General features: G+C 41.6%; 2 protein-coding genes across 11 annotated transcripts in view; both read right to left on the bottom strand.

Moving 5' to 3' along the window:
- The window catches only part of Rapgef4 (Rap guanine nucleotide exchange factor 4), a 279,641-nt gene that overhangs the window by 10,105 nt on the left and 246,069 nt on the right, over positions 1–23,467 (bottom strand). For 9 of the 10 annotated variants that reach the window (XM_047543009.1, XM_047543010.1, XM_047543013.1 and 6 more), the window contains 10 exons: positions 22,863–22,893; positions 22,565–22,643; positions 21,248–21,394; positions 19,186–19,283; positions 13,784–13,909; positions 13,174–13,352; positions 10,338–10,428; positions 6,173–6,223; positions 5,319–5,406; positions 4,850–4,914 (listed from right to left, as the gene is read on the bottom strand). In XM_047543009.1, coding sequence (XP_047398965.1) covers positions 4,850–4,914; positions 5,319–5,406; positions 6,173–6,223; positions 10,338–10,428; positions 13,174–13,352; positions 13,784–13,909; positions 19,186–19,283; positions 21,248–21,394; positions 22,565–22,643; positions 22,863–22,893 — 955 coding nt within the window. The remainder of the gene's footprint in view (positions 1–4,849; positions 4,915–5,318; positions 5,407–6,172; positions 6,224–10,337; positions 10,429–13,173; positions 13,353–13,783; positions 13,910–19,185; positions 19,284–21,247; positions 21,395–22,564; positions 22,644–22,862; positions 22,894–23,467) is intronic. The other variant, XM_047543011.1, reaches the window with a different exon arrangement.
- Positions 210–1,505, bottom strand: LOC124978989 (40S ribosomal protein S15a-like). Its single transcript, XM_047543021.1, has one exon. It carries the CDS (start codon positions 1,311–1,313, stop codon positions 858–860), a length of 456 nt encoding a protein of 151 aa, XP_047398977.1. The 5' UTR covers positions 1,314–1,505; the 3' UTR covers positions 210–857.

Below are 23,467 nucleotides of genomic sequence, written 5' to 3'. Positions count from 1 at the left end.
TGGATTCTATTTTTTTTTTTTTTACATAAAATTCCTTAAAAATGGTTTAGTGCACTGTCCTTCCTAAACCTGATACTGGTGTACATTAGGTTATTCCTGTATTTGACAAATATTTATTGCATACTTTCAACATATCAGACACACTCGTGGGTGCTGGAGAAATTTCAGTGGACAAAACAGGTAAGATACCTGATCCAGAGCACTTATATTCTTAGTGGGGGCAATAGATGATATAAAGAAGATCATCTTGGATCATGAGACCAACTATCAAGGTGAGGTTATCTATCAGAGAGTGCTGGGTGTGGGGGAACCAGGGCAAAAAGGTGGTCAGGAAAGATGACAGAGAGGACATGAACTGAGGCTTGAACCATGGGGAGTTAGGCAGATAAAGACTGGGGGAAGAACATCTCAGGCAAAGGTGACAGCTAGTGCCAAAGCCCTGAGGCTGGAAGGGAGAGAAAGAAGGCCAGTTTCCAACTTGAACTGAACACAGACAAGACAGGGTGTGAGATGAGGCTGGATAGGTGCTTAGGGCAACAAATCTGGGTTTTATCTGTTAATGTATGTAACATGATTTTATTTCCTATCACATCTGCATGAACTTTTCTGTCCTGTATTTTGCTTTTTGACATGTCTTTCACTACTTTTGTGACCTAGTTTTTCTAATTTTTATTGATATTTAATATTTCATTTTTTAAATCTTTTCAACTGCATGTAATTTCATGAAGGACAAGGATGACTTTCTAGATATCTTTATGGTTTTTTTTTTTAGAAGCAGAGTCCATTGAGGCATTTTATTGTATGTATGTTTTACATCCCTAGAAAAAGAATCGCGGGATTTTTCCTCCTGTGTGTTTTCATTTTGCTTCTTTGTGGTCCATGATGCCCGCTGAGGTTGTCAATACAATTAAACCAAACTGACGGGATGGGAGCAGATTATTCTGCCATTTTTCTAGGTCTTTGAGCTGTACATCAAGTCTGGGGCTGATCACTCCACACTTGTTTAACTTCCCTGTGAAGTTGACAACAATTCTCCCAGCTCTGTGATCATCAATGATTTCAAATTCACCAATGTAACCATGCTTCATCATCACAGTCAGAAACCAGACGATGACGTTGGAGCATGGCCTAATAAGGCACTGGTGTTTGCCTCTCTTTTCGGCATCGTTGATGCTCTTGAGGGCATCAGCCAGGACATTCATGCGCACTGTTATGGCGGCACGAAAAGATGGCGGAAAGAGTGATATCTTTATGTTTGCTAGTAAAAATTCTTTTCTAAGACACTCTATGTATGTTGTGTTGCTTTGAAGCATGCCCTTTGGAAAACTGGCCTGAGCCTAGTCTGTGGAAGCTATATAAAGGAGTAAACTCTGAATGTACTCCTATAGATCTTTGTGTTGCAGAGATCTGGGAATTGAGTGAATTTGCTCATTTAGATTTTTATTTAGAGCTTCTTTTCTCCACAGTTTGAGGTAAGAGGTTCAGAGCTCCCTCCGTGCGTCTTGTAATAATATTATTGGTGATAGAAAACATATTCTTGCTCATTATGTAAGGGCATGTCTAGGGACACAAAAATAAAAGGATTCAAAATATTTATCACCCTTATTGAATTAGCATCTGTTAATGCTTCCAGAAGTCTAGAAGTTTGCCCTATGCTTCTCATTCCAGAGAAAATGGCTACTTCAAAAATCATATTCATAAATACATACACCTAAATATGGGTACATCTGAAACAGAACTAGCCTCCCACAGCAGCAGCACTTGGCCTATCAGCACGGTTTATGCAGCCTGAGACAGTGGCAGCTGGCCAGCATATTCTCCTCTAATCCATTGCTAGTCTACCTTCCAAGTATTATAAATATTCATATATGCCATAGAATGCTATGAAGGGCTTTATTCAAACATTTTTTGAATACTCCTTTATGTTCCCCCCAAATGAAAGAATGTCTGCTTTTTTTTTAAGCATAAGGATCAGAGTGTGAATTCTTTTTTGTTCAGATTCACAAAACCTGAAAACCAATATGCAACAAATTCTCTAATCCTCATTTCAGATCTCAAGGGTGAAGATGTTCAAAATAAAAATACTTAGGGCTGGCATGGTGATTTGCTGTGACTGTGCAAAGCTGCCACCAAGAAAAGGCATCGGTGTTTCTACACACCCTGGTGACTTCTGCCCCTGGCAGGGCCTCCCTCTGGGGACACAGCCCCTGATCCCCACATAGGCTGCCAGTTCTGTTAACACTGGGGCCTTGCTGATGGGTGACTGGGAAGTGGCACTGACATCAACCTGGAAAGAAAGACGAATCCTTCCTCAAGACACAGGGGAATGGCATCAGCCACTAGCTACAGTGTGGCGGTGAGGGGCAGGGGTGGGCTGGTGTATGGGGAGAAAATGTTGGAAAACTAGCAACAGTGCCAGATGGATCAAAGCTAGGTTTACAAAACATAATCAAAGCTTCCTGAAATTGTTTCATTTTCTAGCAACATCTAACTCATGGAAAGGCATTTAGGAAATCAAACTTTTTCATGAAATGATTTATCAAAGAAATATAATTTATAAAGTTGCTACAGCAGAGGGCTAACAGTACTCTTTCAATAAATATCCTTTCTCCCTTCACTTTCAGAGTCCTGTAACATTTAGTGGGGCATATGGATACACAAAATATGGGCTACATTTTCTAGGCTTCCTTTCATTCTAAATTTCTAGCCAATAAAATGTGAGACAAGTGAGGAGTGCAACTTCTTCCTTATCTTTCATGGGAAGAAGCATGCTTTCATCATCTCCTTTCCCCTCCCCGTAGCCGGGATGGGATGGGACATGTCTACCATCTTGGATCATATGAAATAGTAAGAGAGAGGAAGCCTGCAACCTTGGCTTTCTAAAGAGCAGAGCTGCCATGACCACTTGGATGTTTCACTGGGAAAGAGATGAACTTACCTTGCTCAACCCCTCATTAATTTTGGTTTCTACTATTCTGGCTGAAATGCGATCTTAGCTAGTCAGTTGCTGTGAAGTAAAAGTGGACTCCCTGAGAGTAGGGGTTAAGGACCTCTTTGCTCCGCACTCAGCAAAGGGAACCCACTGCTGTGGGTAAAAAGCACAAAAACAGGAAGGGGGAACTCTCCTAGTACACTGAATACTACACCTTGACTTTTCCTTTGCAGGTTATGGATGGAGTACCAAGATCTAAAATCCCAGATGAAATACCTTTCAACCCCTGTCCCCCAACAGATGACTGGCCTGGTGCACTTTGCTGTTCTTGTCTGCTCTGTTAACTTTAGTGATCAAAAGTTCTAAAGCTCAGTCGACTCTTTAGGAAACCTTAGCTTCTACACTTTCGTGCACATGTTTATTTTATAATCCATTGGTTGGCTAAGCCACCCCTCAACTCAGTCTGCCTTTCTGCAGAAGTGATTCAGGAGGTAACTTTTACCCATTTACTGTATCTTCCATTTTCAGAAAAATAGTTGTTAAAAAAAAAAAAAGAATGCAGGGCAGTTGTTTAATTCTCCATACTAATAAACAAGCAAAGGAATTTTATTATTTCTATCAAAAAATTATTAAACCAACAACAGTATTGGAAATGTTTGTAGCCTGCCCTTGGTGTGGGGGTCGAGGAGGAAAACCACTGAGGAGCTTCGTGCCCTCTGGTGTCGAGTGTATCTGAGCAGTGTGTACTCATGTGCTATTTCCTAAAAACTTAAGATACGGAACCTAGTGCCCACCAAAACCCACGCTTCCCTACCAGGCGTGGCTTTGCCATAAGCCCATTCCCTAAGCGGAGTGGTGCCAATCCTTATGGGATTACGGCAGGGTGTTTCAAGTTCTCCTGGAGTCGTACACACTAGCTCAATTTCAAGAAACAATAAGAATTGCAGTTTCTGTTAAGAATTCTATGGCACTTTATGACTTAAAGGAAGACTCACGTACCACGGAGCTACTATAACCCAAAGATGGATGGAGCAGGCATGAGCCCCACAGAAAAGTTAAGCATCAACTACAACGTGATGAAATTGAACCTCATGTCTCCTGAGCTCCAAGTCCTGGGCTTTTCCCACAGTGTCACATCCTCAGTGCAAATCATAAGCCAGGGGAAATCCAGGCTGCAGCCAAAGGGTTCGGAGACAATGGAGCATGCCGCTAATATGCACTGTGTAGCCAAAGAAGGGTTTTGGCGTGACCTGCTTTATTGCTTCATGGAAAATAAGAAAATAAATAGCAACGTAACTATGCCAGACAATTTTTTTGGCATGGGCGTTTGGGGTGGGGAGTAGTAGGGTTGGTTATTGGAGGGTGGCTGGGCAGTACTGAATATGCCAGTTCCTCATGTGTTACTGAAATTTCTTCTTGTTAACGGAGAGTTTCAAGTTCCCTCTCTGAACTTGGGTGAACTTTATTGGGATAGGTAAGACGCATTTAGATTAATACTCCATAATCAAGATCTGTATAGAGTTGCCTTTTACCTAGTGCACTAAAGTCAGGCTCCGCCGATAAACATTTCAAAGGCATCCTGGGGCAGACTAGCGCCACAAACCTTACAACAAAACAACCACACAGAAGTCACTGGAACATTTGTGCATTTTAGCAACAGGCAGCCAAGGACAGAAACGTGCAGCATAAAAGCTGGCTGCTGCTGTGAACCACAGCACAAATACTATTCAATTTCACAAAAGAGAACTGACAGAATAAAATAGGTAGCCAATTTGAACCAAGTATTTCAAAACTCCTTTATGTGTAAAACTACCTTTTTAACATGGCAGCGTATATGGAAATTATTTCCTTTATTAGTACAAATGCAAATTTTATTTTAAAAAAACATTGTGGTTAAAGTTATAATACTGCACATACCATTTTTTCAAAGTTTACTAGATTGTCAATGAACGTCTTGTTCCCCTCATGAGTAAATGTCATATCTGTAAAGAAATAAAAGCCACATTCTAATCACTAATCGAAATATGTCATACTAAGAAAGTACAATAGCACCATTAGATTATGCAGGTGGATTTGCATAACACTGCCACGGAAAAGGGCTGATAATAGTTCCTTTTATGTTAGGTGTTTAACTTTCTAAATCACTTTACCTGAAATTAGTAAAATTTCTAAACTAACCTTCTATTTCACTAACAAGACTTCCAAATCATAGATCCCTGCTCTTCCAATCATCTTCCAACCCCTTCTGAAAGTCAAGGCTCAGAGGAGATGACAAAGAGGTGGAAGCAGGGGATCTCACTTCCCCAAGAGATGGATCTGATCAGGTGTTGCTTGTCTTTCTTCCCCCAGGGCTCACCACTCCTGGTCTGCACAGTTTTAGGATTACCTTTAATGAGCAGAGGCATGAAGGGGATGAGAGGGGGCTCCAGCTTAGCTGCTGTCAGCCTGTAAGCCCTGTGGTTTCTTGAAGGGTCCTTAGGGGACAAAGAGATTCTGGTCAACAAGTGAAATATACAACACCCCCTTTTACCTCCTAGCAAACCAGGCACCCCACAATTGGGTATTTTTGAATCACATGTAGCTACAAAAGAAAGGTAGACTTAAAGAAATTGGTTTCTGTTTTAAAACAACTTCACATATGGCATGATATTTTGCTTTCTGTTTCCATTCTGCTTTGAAGGAAAGATTTGCCTAATGAGGTGCGAAGGGGAGAGATTCCTTCAAAAATAAATATGAAACCAGTAAAACCAGGAGAGTCCCTTCCCCAGAAGCGCACCTCCTTCCTGAAAGGTTGGCTCATGGCTCCCTCTCCCTGCTTCCCTGCCTGCGGGTCCTGACTTGCCCTCTGAAACCACCCCAAGGCTTCTAGCAAGTCCCGCTCGCTCTTTTTTCTGTCTGTTAACACCTCCCAGCCAATGGGGAAAAATAATTTTGGCAAGTCAAGAGATATGCAGCTTCCAATCCATAGCCAACCTGAGCTAGATGGAAGGACCCCATTATACTGCTTTTCTTAGTTACACAAATTGACCTTATGTGGGACATAAGTCCTCCTTAAGTTAGTTCCTGAGGGTGCCATTCATTAGTCAGACATGCTTGTTTTAGCAGCACTAAAAGGGATCATAAACTTCTTAAAGTCATACAAGGACAGATAAAATTTCCGAAATGAGAACTTCAATTCAGTTAATCAGAAATTGGATTAATGCAGACAGTGAACAGAATAAAGGAGCCACTGTCACTTACCATTAAACTTTCAAACTCTGCATAGAACTTCTTGAACTTGCTTGGCAGTTTCTGTTAATGAAATGAAAATGCCACACGCATATGTCAGATTCAATATCTAGATACGTATCATGTGTTACCATTTCTAGGTGGGGGAAACGTATTTCTTTTGGTTCTTAATCAAACATCTCTGAGACAGGCCAGTTTATAATCTCTCCTGTCATTTGAGAACAATCTCGTGGAATATAGAGGACTTGCCTTTTCAAGGAATTAATCTAGTTGAACTAAAAGTAACTACAAATGCTTTAGTCTTACTGCTTTTATTGCTTGTGTGTATGTGTGTGTGTGTGTGTACGCACACATTTTATACACACACACACACACACACACACACACACACACACACTGGGGATTAAACTCAGAGGTACTTTCCACTGAGCCACATTTCCCAGTCCTTTTTAATTTTTGAGCCAGGGTTTCGCTAAGTTGCATAGGGCCTTGCTAAGTTGCTGAGGCTGGTCTCAAACTTGCAATCCTCCTGCTTTAGCCTCCTGAGTTGCTAGGATTACAGAAATGCACCACTGTGTCCAACATACTTCTATAATATTTTCTGAACTGAATGATTCATAAAGAGGACTGTATTTCCCAGGTTCATATAAGTGACCTGGAATCTTCATTCCCTTTTTGAAACTCCCTGATTCTCACACTCAGAAATTTAGACCAGAGAATATGAGGATCCAAAGAGCTTTAGAAACTGCTTAGCCCTCCTCCTTTACCAAGCAAGCTACAGGGCCTTTACCAGTTTTGTTTACTGCTAGTCCCTCAGTGCCTAGAAGACTGCAGGCTACTTAGAAGGTGCTCAGTAAATATTCATCTGAATAGCTTAAGTCTATGTTTTACAGGTGGAAGAAACTAAGACCCACCATTCAGATGACGGGCCCAAAGTCATGCAGCTGATCGTCATCAGTGCCTCTGGGATTCACATCATCTCTCTCCTATCTTATCTCTTCTATGCTCTATGCTTTTCCACATGGACATTTTTTCCATGTGATTTCTCTACTTTGCTATAAAATTTGATAGCTATAAACATGTTGATTCCTCCTATTTATTGGTTGGCACATGACTCATACCACTTATGCACCTGCAGATCTAACCAGTACGTCAACACTGGATCATCTTTTTTAGTTCATTGGCTCCCACTTTGCTTGGGTCCTGGGTTTTTAGTAAAGCTGGACTTTTGTCTTTGAACAGGGCCAGACCAAGATGGAGCAGCCTGACATGCTCCCCATTGTGAGATGGGAAGCATGGATAAATCCTGGGCCCAGAGATTCCTGACTCAGTTCTGCCCTGCCCAGCGAAATCTACCTTCAAAACTGATTCACCAATCAGGCCTCTGCAATCCTCAGAAAGTTCCTCTCACCTCTTCCTCTCTTGTGTCCAAATCAGTTGGTTATATTCCCACTTAAACACCTGTAAAAATCTTATTTTGTTTCATGCAGTTCAAACTCATTTTCCTGGTACCACTATTTAAGTTTGGTTTCAAGAAAACCTGATGACCTTGCTTGGGCTCCTCAGAGGGCTGAAAACTTCATAGGCACAGAGGGGCTGGGATCTGTGCTAAATATCCCAATCACCAGGTGGAGTGATTGGGACATTCCTAAAATTAGACCTTTTTGCCAGGTGCAGTGGTGCATTCTGGTGATCCCAGAGACTCGGTAGGCTGAGGCAGGAGGATCATGAGTGCAAAGTCAGCCTCTTAGCAAGGCCCTAAGCAACTTAGTGAGAACCTATCTTTCAATAAAATATAAAAACGGGTGGGATGTGGCTCAGTGGTTAAGCACTTCTGGGTTTAATCCCCTGTACCAAAAACAAAAAACAAAAAACAAAAAACAAAAAAACCTTTTCTGATTAGACCCAAATGTCTGTGTATATAGTCCATTTTGGGTTAGACCTCTGTCATTCTTATTCTATTGCTTTAGTTAGCTGGCTTTTGAGTCCAAGGCTGTAGGACACATGCTAATATAACATTTTGTGGATTTTCAATACTATTATCTACACTCTGAGCTTCAAGAGCGGTGTCTCTACAGGGGCAATTTTGCCAACACAGGGGACCTTTAGTAACGTTTGCAATTTTTGTTGTCACAACTGGGGTGAGAAGTGTTATTGAGATAGGTTGGGTAGAGGCCAGGGAGACTGCAAAGCGTCCTACGTTGTATAGAATAGTGCTCCATGACAAAGGTATGTCCTGCTCAGAGCGTCAATGAAGCCCAGGCTCTAGATGATCATCTCACTGGCTTCATCTCAACTCTCTTTGCTGTTTGCTGTGACCCCCTCCCTTCCCTTTGCCATGTGGCTTAGCTCTACTCTGTGCTGTTCTTCAACTGTTCAGCATGTGTGCTGAAGCTCCTTGGGATGCAGGGCTACTCCTCACATTGCTAGCATGGCCATTGGATATGCACTAGAGTTGTCTGGGAAGCCCTTGGGATGTTCTCACAAAATACAGGGAGATAAACCCAAATCAAAGATGCTCATGAATGAAAGCTCTTCCTATAGGACTACACAATCACATTTCACCTTAAAAAGAAAGGTTTATGAATGATGAAAGCCTCATCTTCTCTTGTCAGTGACATACAATGATGAAAATAGAAGCTCAGAGACACATAGTACTCCTATCCCTGGTGGAAACTACAGGACTAGCCAATTAGCTATCTCCTTTTGCCGACCATGCACTGGCCAATTAGTTCTGTTCTTTTGCTGGCTGCACCCTCCCCAGAGGCCTCTGATTTTTCTTTTTGGAGCAGGAGAGGGACTCAGTTAGTGTTTCCCACATGCTATGGTCTTACTCTCTGACTGCTATTATGCGGCACTTCCACCAGGCCTCTGGACCCCCATGAGGCTTTATGCCTCTTTATTTTTCCCAATCAACTCCTTTGGACTCCTTGCAGGGATTAGAAGCTGGAAGCAGGTTGGGCGAATCAGGCTGGGGAGAGCAGACTATCTGAGGGGAACCCTAGGTCTCTAAAGATCCCAAGAGCCTTGGGCTATAAGACAGGGGTGTTGCACAATGGCTTCATCGCTTAGATGTGTTGGCAGCTCTAACTCCGTCCTTTTGCTAGCTGGAAGACGATACAGCTGCGTGGCAAGCAGGCCTCACCAATTCCCTCATTCCTATATTCAGGGCATGAGCTGCTGTGTGCTGCATCTGCCTGGAATTTTAAGAGAAACCCAAGACAGAAGGACTTGTGAGGACCTGCCCTATAAACAATGGAAACATTTAGGAGGGACAGAGAAAGAAATAGTTTCAAGAGGGAAATGAGGAGGAAAATAATTTCAAAGGAAACATTTAGAGATACAGACAGCTGTCTTTAAGCACCATTGCAAACTGAGTCTATTATAGACTCCTTGCCCTCTTTTTTTGTGTCTCACATACTTTTTTTTTATTTTTAGCAAGAATCTATTTTTGTGTATGTTCTATTGGAGATGAGTATTTCTTCAACTGTATGCCATATGTAAGAGGTCAAGCACATTTTGAGCACTAAGCTAATGATAAATGTAGATGTTTTTGAGCTTGAATAGTGAAATACCAACAAACCACTCATCCTGTTCGTTATAGAAATTCATGGCACACCTGCATAACTTTTGCCCCAAAGAGAATCCTAGCCAACTGTTGCTCCTCTACGGAGAGAGAAGTCTGCCAGGTGGTTAAGAGACACTTAGTACTTAGCTGCTCTAAGCAGTTGGCCTCTAGGCTGTTTCTCCCAGCAGCAAAATGATGACTTGGGAAAATGGATCTCCTGTCTTCCTTCAATCATAGGTAAGATTTGGTACAAAAGCAATAAGCAGACATTTCAGAGAACAATGGAGTCTACTGCAAAAAACTTTGCAGTCCTTCAAGCAAATGGTATTCCTTCATTCCATCTATGAACTGGACTTATTGTTATTTACATTGTGTAGATCAGGAAGCTGAGATTCCCTCATGCCCCCTCCCACCCAGAAAAGGACAGTATCTTTTAAAATTCTCATTCTGATGCAACTGGAAAAAGGAGACAAGTCATCTCCCTCCAAATGTCCCACCTTTTACATTGCTATACCAGACTGAGTGATATTTCTAGAAAAAAGTCCACTGGTGAGCTTGTGTTTTTATTCTTAAGGCAAAAGTCACAGCTGAGTCTCAGCTGAAGCTTACCTCCCATGTTAGTGCCAAGCGACTAACAGCAACATTACTTAGTCCCATGACGATGGCAAAAAAGGAATTCAGATTTCTATATTCCTTACAGCTGAAAAACAAAAAGGATGAGTTTGAGTAAAATGCCACTTTTCACTGAGATAAAAAAAGCTAGAGTTCTATTTTCTGATAGTCATCAATATTCCTTAGGACTCCTTTATGCAAATGAGCAATGATAGATTTGGTGCACTTTGTAAGTTCCACTTGGGCAACTGCGTCCTGCTGTTGGATTTCTCCCTGTCATTTTAGGAAGTTGACGGTTTGATCCATTGAGGTAGGAGTTTTGAGAAGTAATTTGAAGACACTTCCCCCCTGAGGTTGTTATAATTTCAAATTTGCTAAACACCACAATGGACCTGAGGGAAACATCCCATGGGTCACGAAGCAAAAAAGCAAAATGTCCTTGGAGACTTCCAGACCTTTAGCCTGAAGGTGGACACCTTCCCCTGGCAGCTGGAGTGGGGCTAAGAAGCCATAATGCTGCAGCCACCTGGCTTCCACCTGCCATGAAAATACTTCTAATGTGTTGAAAATTACCAAGTTTTGAGGCTTGATCCCAAAGGAATAAGTCTCAGAAGTGTGAATGTGAGAAGTGACCTAAACAATTGATGACAGGTAAACTTTTTTCTTCTGTGTGTTTTCCTGACATCAAAGAAGTTGAGCATTTTGAATCTGTACTTGTGATACTATTAGCCTTTATGAAGGAAACATGTGGAACAAGTCCAGAAATCCTTATGGTGATGTCTATCCCAGGTACTTCATTTAATTATAAAAAAAAAAAAAAAAAAAGGAATCCCAGCTTCTTCATATGAGGTCCCTGAAAAGGGAAATAATTCATTTTGCAATAAGCACAAAACCTTCACCTCAAACCAATATGGTTATCTAAGTTGACTATTTCCTAGTTAGATCCTGTTTGGATGAACATTTTTATAAAAGGCAAGTTAAATGATTGCATATGCTACCCAGTTTCTTCTTGGAAAGTTAGCAACAATAATTCTTCAATGGTCTGAGTGGGAATGGGAACGAACATTCCAGAGCAGCTAGAATGCGTCTGCTTCATGAGAAGACCAGAAGGTCTCAAGGTGCTGAGGCAGTGGTTTCCAAATCAGGGGCTGAAAGTTATTTAGGAGACACCAGGGCTGAAAGCAGAGTGTAATCAATTGTATTTGCCTTTGTCTTGTGTCTGTGATCTTGAAAGAATCAGTGCTGGGCTATAGACCTGTCATGACTGCTCCGTTACCAAGGAGCTTCATCACCCAACGTATGTCACAAAGATTTCTCCACACCTCAGTTTCCTTTTGGAGCAGACCTTGGAGCGATGAAAGTCTACAATCTTCTCCAACTGGGCTGCAGACAGCTCCATTATAGGACAGCAAGCTCAGGACAGAGCTTTATAACAGTTAAGTAATATGAGCCAATGTATACTGAAGGCCAGGTCCACCTAACTCACTCACAATTAGAAGGAAACAGGGTAATAAAGACAAAATCATGTAAAAAAAGATTCTTGGGTTTTTTGAGGGGCTCTTCTAAGTTGCCTCTGTAAAATAACAGGATCGAGCCCCAATTTTCTGCCTCCCCACATTTGGGTATAGACCGACTCTGTCTTCCCCTTGCTGCATTTGACACTGCCAGGCTGAGGTGAGAGAGAATGTGCTCCTCCTGATGGGAAAGCACACATTGTCACAGTTTCCATAATCCACTCATTCCAAACACGTGAAGGCATTTGTTCTTTGCAAGGAGGCTGTTCATGCTCCTGGGGAGTGTGGTTACACTCTGAACCAGAAATTTATATGCAACGTTTTACCAAATCTTTTTCTTCAAACAGCCAGTTCTTCCAAATAAGAGATAGCAGAATTTGAATTCAAGGGATCTGGTGTTTTGTCAAACCCTTAAATTTCTGGCAAAATAATTCAAAGGCATTTGGCAAGCTGCAGTCGATAAAATATCGAGCAGCCTTTATTTCTTTGTTTAGCCCTGGGAATCAGACACTGTATGGGATCTCAACTGTTTGGCTCAAGAAAATTGCCTGGCTGGGGTCATTTGCCCTCCCAACCTCCCCGTGCCTGCGTTCTCTCTGCTTTTAGAAAGGAGAGGAGTCTCACAGCCACAGGCCACATTTAGCTTTTTATTTTTAGCACTGTGGTGATACCAAAAACATGGAAGTAAACAGGAGGTTGTCAGGCATATCTAAATAGCAAGGGAAGATTAAATTCATGTCAGGGAGAAATCTAACTGGCCCCTGCGGTAAATAAATTGTTTCCCACGAAGTGCTGTTAAATAGAATATTTATAAGATGTTCGCTTTTTCTGATGTTTATGGAGATGACTTTCTTGAACCAGGTTAGCTTGCCTTCATGCATTTTACTGATTTTATTCTAGCTAAGCTGGATGTGCTGTTGTACCAGCATGCTCCACTGCCCTCTCCTGGTGAAAATGTGTCATTCTGGACATTGACTTCAAGAGTCTCTGAAAGGACTTTGTGCAAAGGAACTTTGGAAGAACCAAAGGAGAGAAAAAAAAAATTCTGAGTAGTTCAGAGCAAAGAAAAAAAAAAAAAAGGTCATGGTTTTTGACTCCAGTATTAGTGCTATACAATGCTAATTTATATAGGGAGGTCAAATATTATAAATTTTTTTTTTTTTTACAAAAATTCAGTTATTTGTGAACCCCTAATGGCTGGTCCTTGGGCACAAGTAGTTCCTATGTTCTGCTTTTCTTTTTCAAGGTGTAGTCTAAGAGAAAACAAATGAAACCATGGCTCAGAGGTTTTGCTCTCTTCCCAAGTTAATGATACTTACTGGGCTGCGATCTTAATAAATTTTTTTAAGAGCTGAACACGTTTGCTGAGTTGGGAACAAAGGCAAATCTCAGTGACAACCCAAAACTGAATTTCATTAAACCTCCTCAGGAACAAATCCAAGTTTGCTGTGGTCTTTTTAAAATTATGCCTTCCAAATGTGTGATAGATTAGCTCCAGCTAGAACAGAAAGGAAAACAATTTCACTTATTTGTTTTTAAATCAAAACACCAGCCAGCCTGGCTTCTCCAATTTGTTCTATCGGTCAGCAAATGTGAATCCAATCACTGACCGGGATGTGAAATGTCCTGCAAATCTGAAGGGCTTCCATGAGGCTTGTTAAGTACATAAACATGAACTAGGTGTTACTGGCTTAATAGACTCAGGAAGACACAGCATACAAAACACAGCACCATAAAAATTTTTCTTCAATACTTAAAGACTTTATAACAGGCATTATTTATAAACACAATATGGCCAAAAAAAAAAAAAAAACCTGTCATGTGGATTCCATATGGCAACACACATTAACACACAGAGTTGAGCAAGGCCAGTGGGCTTCATTCAGAGTCACTACCGCATCTATTAATGTCCCCACTTGGGCACCGTACCTCATGCACACAGTTGAAGAGTTCCCAATCATAAATTGTCATCTGGTAGGCTAAATCTTTGGAGCTCATCAGTTCAAAAGTTCCCACTGTTCCAACAGTTGGACCTTCTTGTTCTGGTAAGGGAGTCTGTGGATAATAGTGCAAAACTATCTCAGAATCTTAAAATGGACAAGAGCATAATGCTGAATGCTTTCAGGGCTTTTAGAGGGGAAAGGATTCTGGAGATGTTTCCAGGAATATCTCGAAATTTTTACTCAAGAGAAAGATGCCACTACTCTTAATGCTACTTGCTTTGGTGTCGTCTCTATGGTCATCACCATCATTATAAGTCATTTCACGACTGAAAAATGTGAACCCTGGCAAATAAGATTCAGTGAAAGATGACTTGAAGAGGTTCTCTTATTGCTGGGTCTGGGAAGTTCCTGGAAACTCTCCCCTTTCCCTAGTAAAGATAGACGAGGTTTTGGGAGACTTTCTCCCTCCTATTTCCCACTGAAACTGATACAACAAGGATCTGCTATGGCAGCTTCAGACATTTATCCACAGTGCTCCCTACTGCTGCTGGTGACTGGTCATGTTGCTGTGTCTCCATCTTTAACACACTGCCTGGGGACAGTGAGGTGGAGAGTGCTGGGAGCTGAGGTCACCTTCGATGTCCCATTCCTCTACCCCCTGGCATTTGCAGGGCTGAGAATGATATTCACAGGGTTGTGCTGTTCGGGGCTAGACATCAACAGACCAAACTGCTACTTTCTGGAAGACCCTCAGTCAAAAATTTCCATCTACTTACTTATCTCGTTTTTCTTTTGTGAGAAATGATCTAAAGGGCTTTTCCTTAGTAAGACAAAGGATACAGAGACAAAAGAAATGTACCTATAATGCATTAATATCTATATGTGAAAGAGGTAATAGATACATTGCAAAATAACAAAAGTGAAAGAATATTTCCAAATATGATGCTAACCATATTTGTATATTCAACATTCATGTCAGAAGTACTGATATTATATAAGTTTCATCATCTTCATCATTAGCACCATAAACACTATATTCTATAAATACCCTCTGGCACTAAAAAAATTAAATGCTCAGTAGGTAGGTGGTCCCTGCATTTAAAAGGCTACAGCCTAAGAGAACATCAATCAAATTTGCAGTGTAAAAGATTCAGTCCTGACTAGCAAACGCAGCATGGCACATGGGTACCCTCAGCTACTGAGCTTCATTTCCACATCTAAAGAAACAGAAATACAAACACACACAACTCCCAGGTACAGAGAGAAACAGGTGGAGGAACATGAATGAGACTTTTAAAGTTACTGAATATTTGAAATGAATGTGTGGCTTGAAAAGGTTCTTGGAGAAAGAAGCTGGGCTTTAAAAGATGTAGCAGACCCATTCTGACGGATCAGAAGAGCAAACTTTTCCCTGAGCATTTGGGATGGTCCACTATAGGAAGCATCTCAATATGGGCTTTTTTTTTTTTTTTTTGGTAGAGATTCCTGTGGAAATTTCCTACACATGAGGCACAGCAGAGCTTCTGTCAGCGTCCACACAGCACAGACACCTGAAAACTCCTCACACAGACAGCTCCCATTCTCCCCCGACTATTTTTGAGAGATGCTTCTTTGCTAAAAGCAGTGATTGGAAAAAAAGCATTGCTATCTTTCTGTTTTCCAGAGGAGGAAATTATGACATCAAAAGGATGTGTTAATTGTCAGTAGCAAAGAAGTGGCTAAGGAAGTTGCACCGGGCACTCGCTTCCCCACGTGCTCACACACCATCTGTGGAGAGTTCTGCGGTGACATTTTCTACATCAGCTTCCTACTGGTTACACTGTGAGCTCTTTAAGATACCTGACCCAGTTGTCTTTGAGACCATCCCAGAGCCAGAATCATCCACAATGGCTGTGATGATATAGTTGGTACTATAAGGAACCAGTGAATGGATAAAAGTAGAGCTGAATTACAGTATAATGGGATTTATTATAATCTGCTTTGTACTAACATTTATACTTAAATAAAAAGTCAAGAAAGGAAAACTCCAGAGAGAGTCCAAACCCTGAACCACTAGGCTAAATGCCGGCACCCTTATTAATTTTAGATAACACAGTTTAACACTAACACTTGTTCTCTTCAGGTTGCATGGGTGAGTCTCCTCTTCCTCATCTGACTGTTAACTGTCCTAAGGACAGAAGTGCTAGGGCACTCGTCCTGTTGGACATGGAAGCTAGCACAGCCCCAAGCACAGAAGTAGACACTTTATAAGTGTGTGTTGATAGATCAAAGGGTTCGGACGACATACTATACTGCAGAGTGATCCTCTGCACGACCTTCCTAGAAATACTGTCTTCCTAGGAAAACCTCAGCAAGCCAGAAAAGGAACTCCATGGTTACGGTGGGGTGGCCGGTAAGGTTCACTACTGTGAGTGTGGCAAATGGCAGAGCACCCACGGGGAAGAAGTTCCTGTCCAGGATGCTTGTTGCAAAGTGAATTCCTTTCAAGTACTCAGGCCTTAAAATGGAAAATAAGCAAGGACTAAGAACTTGGAAGGCTGCAGGATTGTGTGCAAATAAACAGAAGCTTAAAAAGTTTAGTATCTGCCCCACAGGGAGCTGGAGACAGTCCACACATCTATCTATCCCCCACGTCGTTTGTCACTGTGGCCAAGAACCAGTTGGCAAGAAAGGCCCCTATGTGCTGCGTGGTAAACATGTCACACAGCACCTTCCATAGGGCTTCAGCCAGAGCAGGTTTTTATGGCTTTCATTTCCAGGAACTCATTTGTGAGATTTTTTTCTAACCCTCAGTGCTGGGAGATATTTATTAAAAAGCAATGAATGCAGAGGAAAAGCACTATGAACTGATTCTGATCTTCAGGTGCTAGTGACTGAGGAAGAGTGGAGTGGTCATTAAGGGCTGGGAAGGATAAATTCCATGTTTGTGAAGTTATTCTCCAAAGAAACACATGACACTATAAAAATGACTCCCCAAATCAGAAATCAGGATCCCAATCAGGAAAAATAATCACTAAAAGTCCAAGGGGTGGGAATTTATTATTTTTTTCTTTTTTGGTGCTGGGGATTGAACCCAGAAACTCACACATGCTAAGCAAATGCTCTGCCACTGAACTACACCACCAGCCCAAGAATCTTTAGTTACCTAGAAAGCTGATTTGGTTAAACTTGAAACCTGTTTGTGCACTACTTAGGGAGTTAAACTGTCTCCCCCAAATTCCACACAGTTTATCTCTCATGTTGTCCTTTCCTTAAAGGGGAAAGCTCTGTGTGTCCAAAGTTGAGAAAACTAGTTTCTCTACTCTCTGAACTGTTCCTATCGACTTTCTAAGATATTTTAGCAGCTACTCATTCCCATGCCTAATTTTTATAGGATAAATGGAAATGAACACATCCTTTATTCATGGAAAGTTATGTGTGGCTGGGAACAAACATTTTGGAGACTCAGAGAAGGGCTCTGGCCTCTGGCATTCCCTTTACAAGGCAGAGAGAACGCTTCCAGGAAAGAGCATTTCTCTTAGGTGGAAGGTGGCTTTGCCACAATGCATTTCTATATCCCCCTAAGAGGCAATCTAAGTCTCACAAGTACAAATATTTTGCACTTAAAAAAGGTTATTTCCATTTTTCCCAGCCCCATTAGCTGAATAGGCTATCTTTTCTCCAGTGAATATTTTTGGCACCTTGTCTAGTATGAAATAACTGTATTTGTGTGAGTTTGTCTCTGTGTCTTCTATTCTGTACTACTGGTCGATGTGCCTGTTTTAGTGCCAAAAAGATAGCCTATTCAATAAATGGTGCTGGGGAAAATGGAAAGCCACATGAAACAAAATGAAATTAAACCTCTATCCCTCACTCTGCATGAAACTCAACTAAAGAGGATCAAAGACTTAGGTTCTAGAACAAAGACCCTACACCTACTAGAAGAAAAAGTAGGCCCAAATCTTCATGTCAGCCTAGGATCTGACTTCCTTAACAAGACCCCTAAAGTGCATGAAGTACAATCAAGAATCAATAAATGGAATGGATTAAAACTAAAAAGCTTCTTCTCAGCAAAAGAAATAATTAATAATGTGAAGAGAGAGCTTACAGATTGGGAGAAAAATCTTTATCACATGCACCTCAGATAAAGCATTAATCTTTGGGACAGATAAAGATCTCAAAAAACTTAACACCAAAAAACCAAATAACCCAATCAATAAATGGGCTAAGGAACAGACACTTCACAGAAGAAGAAATACAATTGATCAACAAATATATGAAAAAATGTTCAACATCTCTAGCAATTAGAGAAATGCAAATCAAAACTACTCTAAGATTTCATCTCATTCTAGTCAGAATGGCAATCATCAAAGAATACAGGCAATAATAAATTTTGTTAAGGATATATTGAGGATGTCATGCATTGCTAGTGGGGCTGAAAATTGAAGCAACCACTCTGGAAAGCAGTATGGAGATTCCTCAGAAAACTTGGAATGAACCACCATTTGACCCAGCTATCCCACTCCTCCAGTATGCTGACTTAAAATCAGCATACTACAGTGATGCGGCTAATGTTTATGGCAGCTCAATTCACAATAGCTAAATTATGGAACCAGTCTAGGTGCCCATCAATAGATCAATGGATAAAGAAAATGTGGCATATACATTTGATGGAATATTACTCAGCTTTAAGGAAGAATGAAATTATGATATTTGCCAATAAACAGATGGAGCTGGAGAACATCATGCTAAGCAAAATAAGCCAGTTCCAAAAAACCAAAGGCTGAATGTCTCTTCTGATAGGCAGATTCTACTTCAATAGGAGGCGGGATGGCGCAAGGGAAGAATAGAGTTACTTTAGATTAGGTGGACTGGAGTGAAGGGGGGGATATGGGGATAGGAAGGATAGAAGAATGAGACAGACATTATTACCTTATGTACATTTATGATTGCATGACCAATGTGATTGTACAACAGATACAATCAGAAAAATGAGAAATTATACTCCATTTATGAATGATATATCAAAGTGCATAAATGTATTCTACTGTCATGCATAACTAATTAGAACAAATAAAAAAAATTAAAAAGATTATTTCCATCCTGGTCTAAATATTAGGATTTTATATTCATATCTAAATTGGGGACATTTCAATGAAGTGAATGACAATGAAGAGTATAGAAAGCTGTGCTCTGCCTCTGTAGTAATGCTAATTTCCCCAAAAGAAAATCTAAAGCTGAGTGCATGGCAAGCGAAGACCTGAGGCTTTCCCAACAGGCCTCAGTACAGAACAAACCAAGTAGCCTTCAAGATATTTTAGCACCCAGGTTCAACGTGACTGTAAAATGAAGCTCCAGACAGGCTTTTCTGATTGCAGATGTGGCTCCAAGGAGGCCATCCACACCTACCAGGGAATCGAATTGCTCTCGCGGGCAAGCAAACAGGCGTCCATTAATGGTGAGCGTCGTAAATACCGAAACATCATTAGGTTTGAGCACCACCTTTTCTGTGAACATAAAAAGCATGAGATTGCCTATTAAATACATCTGAGAATTGCCGCACTGCCCTAATCACACCAACAAATTGCCAGCTCTGTGAATTACGGGAACACGCAGAGCGACTGCATAAAATTCAAGACTGAAAGGACCCACTGAATAAAAAAGACACGGCTTTCACACAGCCGCACGACACTCAGGATGCCATCAGAAATGACCACACAACAGGAGTGGAAATATCTGAGGGTCAATTCACCCAGTTCTGTGCTACAGCTGTGATTATATATAAAAACTGCACTGGCCATTTATATAACAAGTTATGTTTCTAGATGGTAATAATGCCCAGCACTTAGGAGATGGAAAGATCATTTTTAGAAAACTTAGAGGGTTTCAGAAACCCCACATGATTTTAGCTGCAAAATGTATTAGTATTTTTTTTCACATATTCCCTAATTTGTAGGGCAATTTGCACTAACTAGATTAAGCCTCTTGCTACATTTTTAAAAAATCAGTTCTCTTAATAAATACATATTTATTTAGTATTTGCAATATGCCAGACACTGCTTTGGGCACTGGGGATACAGAAGGAGATAAGGCAGAAAAAAACAGTTCTGTCCAGGAAGATCTTCAGCATAGAGGGGGATGCAGACAAGGAACACGACAGATGAGAAGTGACAAGGGAACGAAATATAGCCGGGAAGGACTAGGAAGTACCTGTTGAGAGACATAAACATTTCAGACAGGCAAGGCAAGGAAAGAGAGAAGTCTCAGTGAGACATCTGGTAAAGACCTCAAGGAGGTAAGGAAGAGCCCAGGATAGGTACAGGAAGAATGTGACAATGGGATTAACAAGGGCAGACATATGGATCTGTGTGGCTGGGACAGAAATGAAAGGGGAGATCTTGGAAATCCAACATACGTTTTAAAATCCTACATCAGGGGACTCATTTACCTTGGTACAAGGTAGAAATGGCTCACCCTATTCCTGAAGGACCTGCCCTGCATGGTTATAAAATCATTACTAGGGAATCGAACCTTCCCTTCCCTCCCTTTGGCCTCTTGCTACACATGCCTGACTATTCCAAAGACTCCTGCCAGCATGGAGCATCACTGTTTATTTACTGTCCACCTCCTCCCTGGCATGGGAGCAACTCAGTGACACAGGCTAGGTCTATTCTGTCCCATCTTAGCCATGCTAAGTGGCCAGTACACATAGGACGGATGAATACAGGACATTTTAGGAAAGCATAGAGTGATCAAGGACAACAAAAGAAATGGTAACCTGCGGGGAGGGTGGCTAACAAGGAAACCATCCATCATCAGCTGAAGGGAATGAGTCTTGAGTCTTGGACCACCTCTAACCTCAGGCTTGGAGAAATTTAGAGCCTTCAGTTCACTGAGCTAGATTCCCTATGAGGGCCCCTGTTTCACAGGGCTCCAAAACCTGCAGCTTTTTCTTTTTTTTTTTTTTAGGGTTTATAATGAAAGAACTCCAAGCTGACATCCACACCAGAGCTTGTACTTTCAGCTGCTCAGATAAATCACTTCCTCTCTTTCTGCTTTAGAGTGGGTACCTATAAGAAAAGGGACGCTAGGCACTCACTCATCCCATCTTTATCTACACTATTTTTGTTATTCATGGGAGCACACACAGCCCCAAGTCATCTTTCTGGGTCACTCTGGAATGGCCATGTATGGTGTCTTTTTTCTTTTGGTACTGAGGATTGAAACCCAGGGGCACTCGACCACTGAGCCACATCTCCAGCCCTATTTTGTATTTTATTTAGAGACAGGGTCTCACTGAGTTGCTTAGCACCTCACTTGCTGAGACTGACTTTGAACTTGCGATCCTCCTGCCTCACCCTATTGAGCTGCTAGGATTACAGGTATGCACCACCGTGCCGGGCCACATGGTTTCTCTTTGGGTGGAATGTACCATTTTGCAAAAGCACCAAATACTAATTAAGGCTGTTACCTCCTCCGGAACTCATCTTGACTATGATCAGGCCTTCCCCAGAGCCCAGTTTGTCCGCAACTGCACTGATGACTTCCTTCACTGAGGCAGCCACAGGTACCCGAATGGTAGTGTAGGTGTGGTCCATGCAATAGACCTTAAATAAAACTGCAAGGATAGTCAACCATATGGTGAATTGATCTTTGGAGTTTCATGGGGTTATTTTTGGCAATTACTGGGGACTGAACCTAGGGCCTTGCACATGCTAGGGAAGGTCTTGGGAGTTCTTCAGAAAACCATAGACTTTGGCAAAATGTTAAGATGTCCTCCCAAATTTGCATCATCTGGCTGCTCTTGCTGTGTGGTATTTATTTGTACACATCTATGCCTATGCCTTCGCCCTTCTGAAACTGCTTACCTTAATGGTCTAAGAATAGGAGCACATATGGCTGCCAACCCCAATTTAAAAAACAGCAGATATTTATTAAAAACCCACAGATAGGTCATGGGAAAAAAAGAGAGGTATGTTTAGGCCAGTGTTCTGGGTTAGCCCTTCTCCCAGGCTTTCTTTTTCACAGCAGAGGAAGTGCTATGTTGCGGGCTGAGTATTAGATTACCGCTACCCAGCATGGCGGGGGAGCCAGCATTAACACCTCTTGAGCTGGACTGTTTTTGCCTGAGGCCATTAGCATATGCTGATATTCTGCTCTTTTGCTTCACTGCTTTGCTGTTTGCGGGCCGGACCACACAGCTCAGATGATAGTTAGCACAGCAGAAGGCATATGGCACTCACGGCTCACAAAAATCCTGGAAGCAACTCCAGCTCCTGTCATTCTTTTGAGGCACTCCTAGATTATAAGATTCATTGGTGACTTGAACATTTTCTTATCATTATTATTTATGGTTGTGATTCTTTGGAGAAATCTTGGACAACCAAACAACAAATGTGAGCACCTTCACCTCCTGGAGGGCTGCATTCTGGGTCTGAGTGCTCTCCCTGGGCAGGAGCCCTCCACTGATGAGGGCCCTGGTGTCCCACTTTCTTCCAGCATCTGCAATGGGCCAGTTGCCTTCCCACCTGCTAGTCCCAGAGGCAGCATGATGACCCAGCCCTGAGATAGTCTGCATTTCCTTCTCATGAAGGTGGCAGCCGGGTCCGTCAGGGAAGTATGAACGAGCACCTTAGCTCTCAGCACAGACTTCAAGAACATAAATAACTGGCATGCAAAAGGGCACCTCCAAGAACAGCTTTTCTGTGGGTTCAAGGAGATGATTCCAGGAGATCGTAATCTGACTCTAAATAGTCTACACAAGCAGCAGCTGGAAGAGAATTCTCACCCTCATCAGAGCCTCGGACAGGTTGGCGCTTCTGGGCCCTCTCATCGCCTGTGTTGAATTGTTGCAAAAGAACCTTGTGCTATAAAAACAATAACCATAGAGAGTGCCATAAGGGAGACTGACCAGCCCACACTAGCAACTCAGAAGAAAGGCATCCGAGAAACAAGTGGAGCTAAGAAACGAAGCAAGAATATTTTGTATTTACAGAAATATATCACTTTTCTACATTGTCATATAATGGGGAATTGTCATTCTACAGGGGACAGACAATGAGAGAATCTGAACTGATGCATCTTACCTTCTTTTGTGGAGCCTTTGCATCTTCTGAACTACGAGAAGTAGAGAAAGCACATTATTTAATACATTGTTATTATTTTAGATTGCTTTACCTTTTATATATTTAGAAAATAAAATCACAAAATACCTTTGGGAGGCAATATGGGTCTCCCTCATTTTAACACTAAGATACCAAAGCATGGGAGACACAGCAAAGACACCAGCTCTTGTCACAGGTAGATCCTGGGCAGAACTAATGTTACATATCAGCATTTCTAGCTTTCAAAGTCTATGTTGTAGTGCATTTTCCAATATGTAATTTACAGCTGAAGTAACAGCGTATGAAAACCTTCTGTACACAAATACTTGCCATCAATAGCTTTGGCAGCAGAAAGTGAATTTTCCATATAAGTAATTGCTCTCAAACTTTCTTAAAATGCAACTGACCATTTTATTGCTGGCATTGCTGCTTTGAACCTAAGGGATACACATTTATTGACTTGGACTTTCCAAATGAGGATCTCTTTCTTCTCAGGCTTCTTCTTAGCAGCCTTCTAGCACAGAAGGCAGCTGACCATAGTCTTTGTGTTCATCTGGCCTTATTGCTGCTCAGTCCTGGACCCCTCT

This window comes from Sciurus carolinensis, chromosome 3 (genome assembly GCF_902686445.1).
Source record: "Sciurus carolinensis chromosome 3, mSciCar1.2, whole genome shotgun sequence".
Lineage (NCBI taxonomy): Eukaryota > Metazoa > Chordata > Mammalia > Rodentia > Sciuridae > Sciurus > Sciurus carolinensis.
This window is presented reverse-complemented; position numbering and strand designations above follow the sequence as displayed.

Coding starts and splice junctions, on each gene's coding strand:
- LOC124978989 (XM_047543021.1), bottom strand. CDS start 1,313: ATGCTTCAAAGCAACACAACATACATAGAGTGTCTTAGAAAAGAATTT.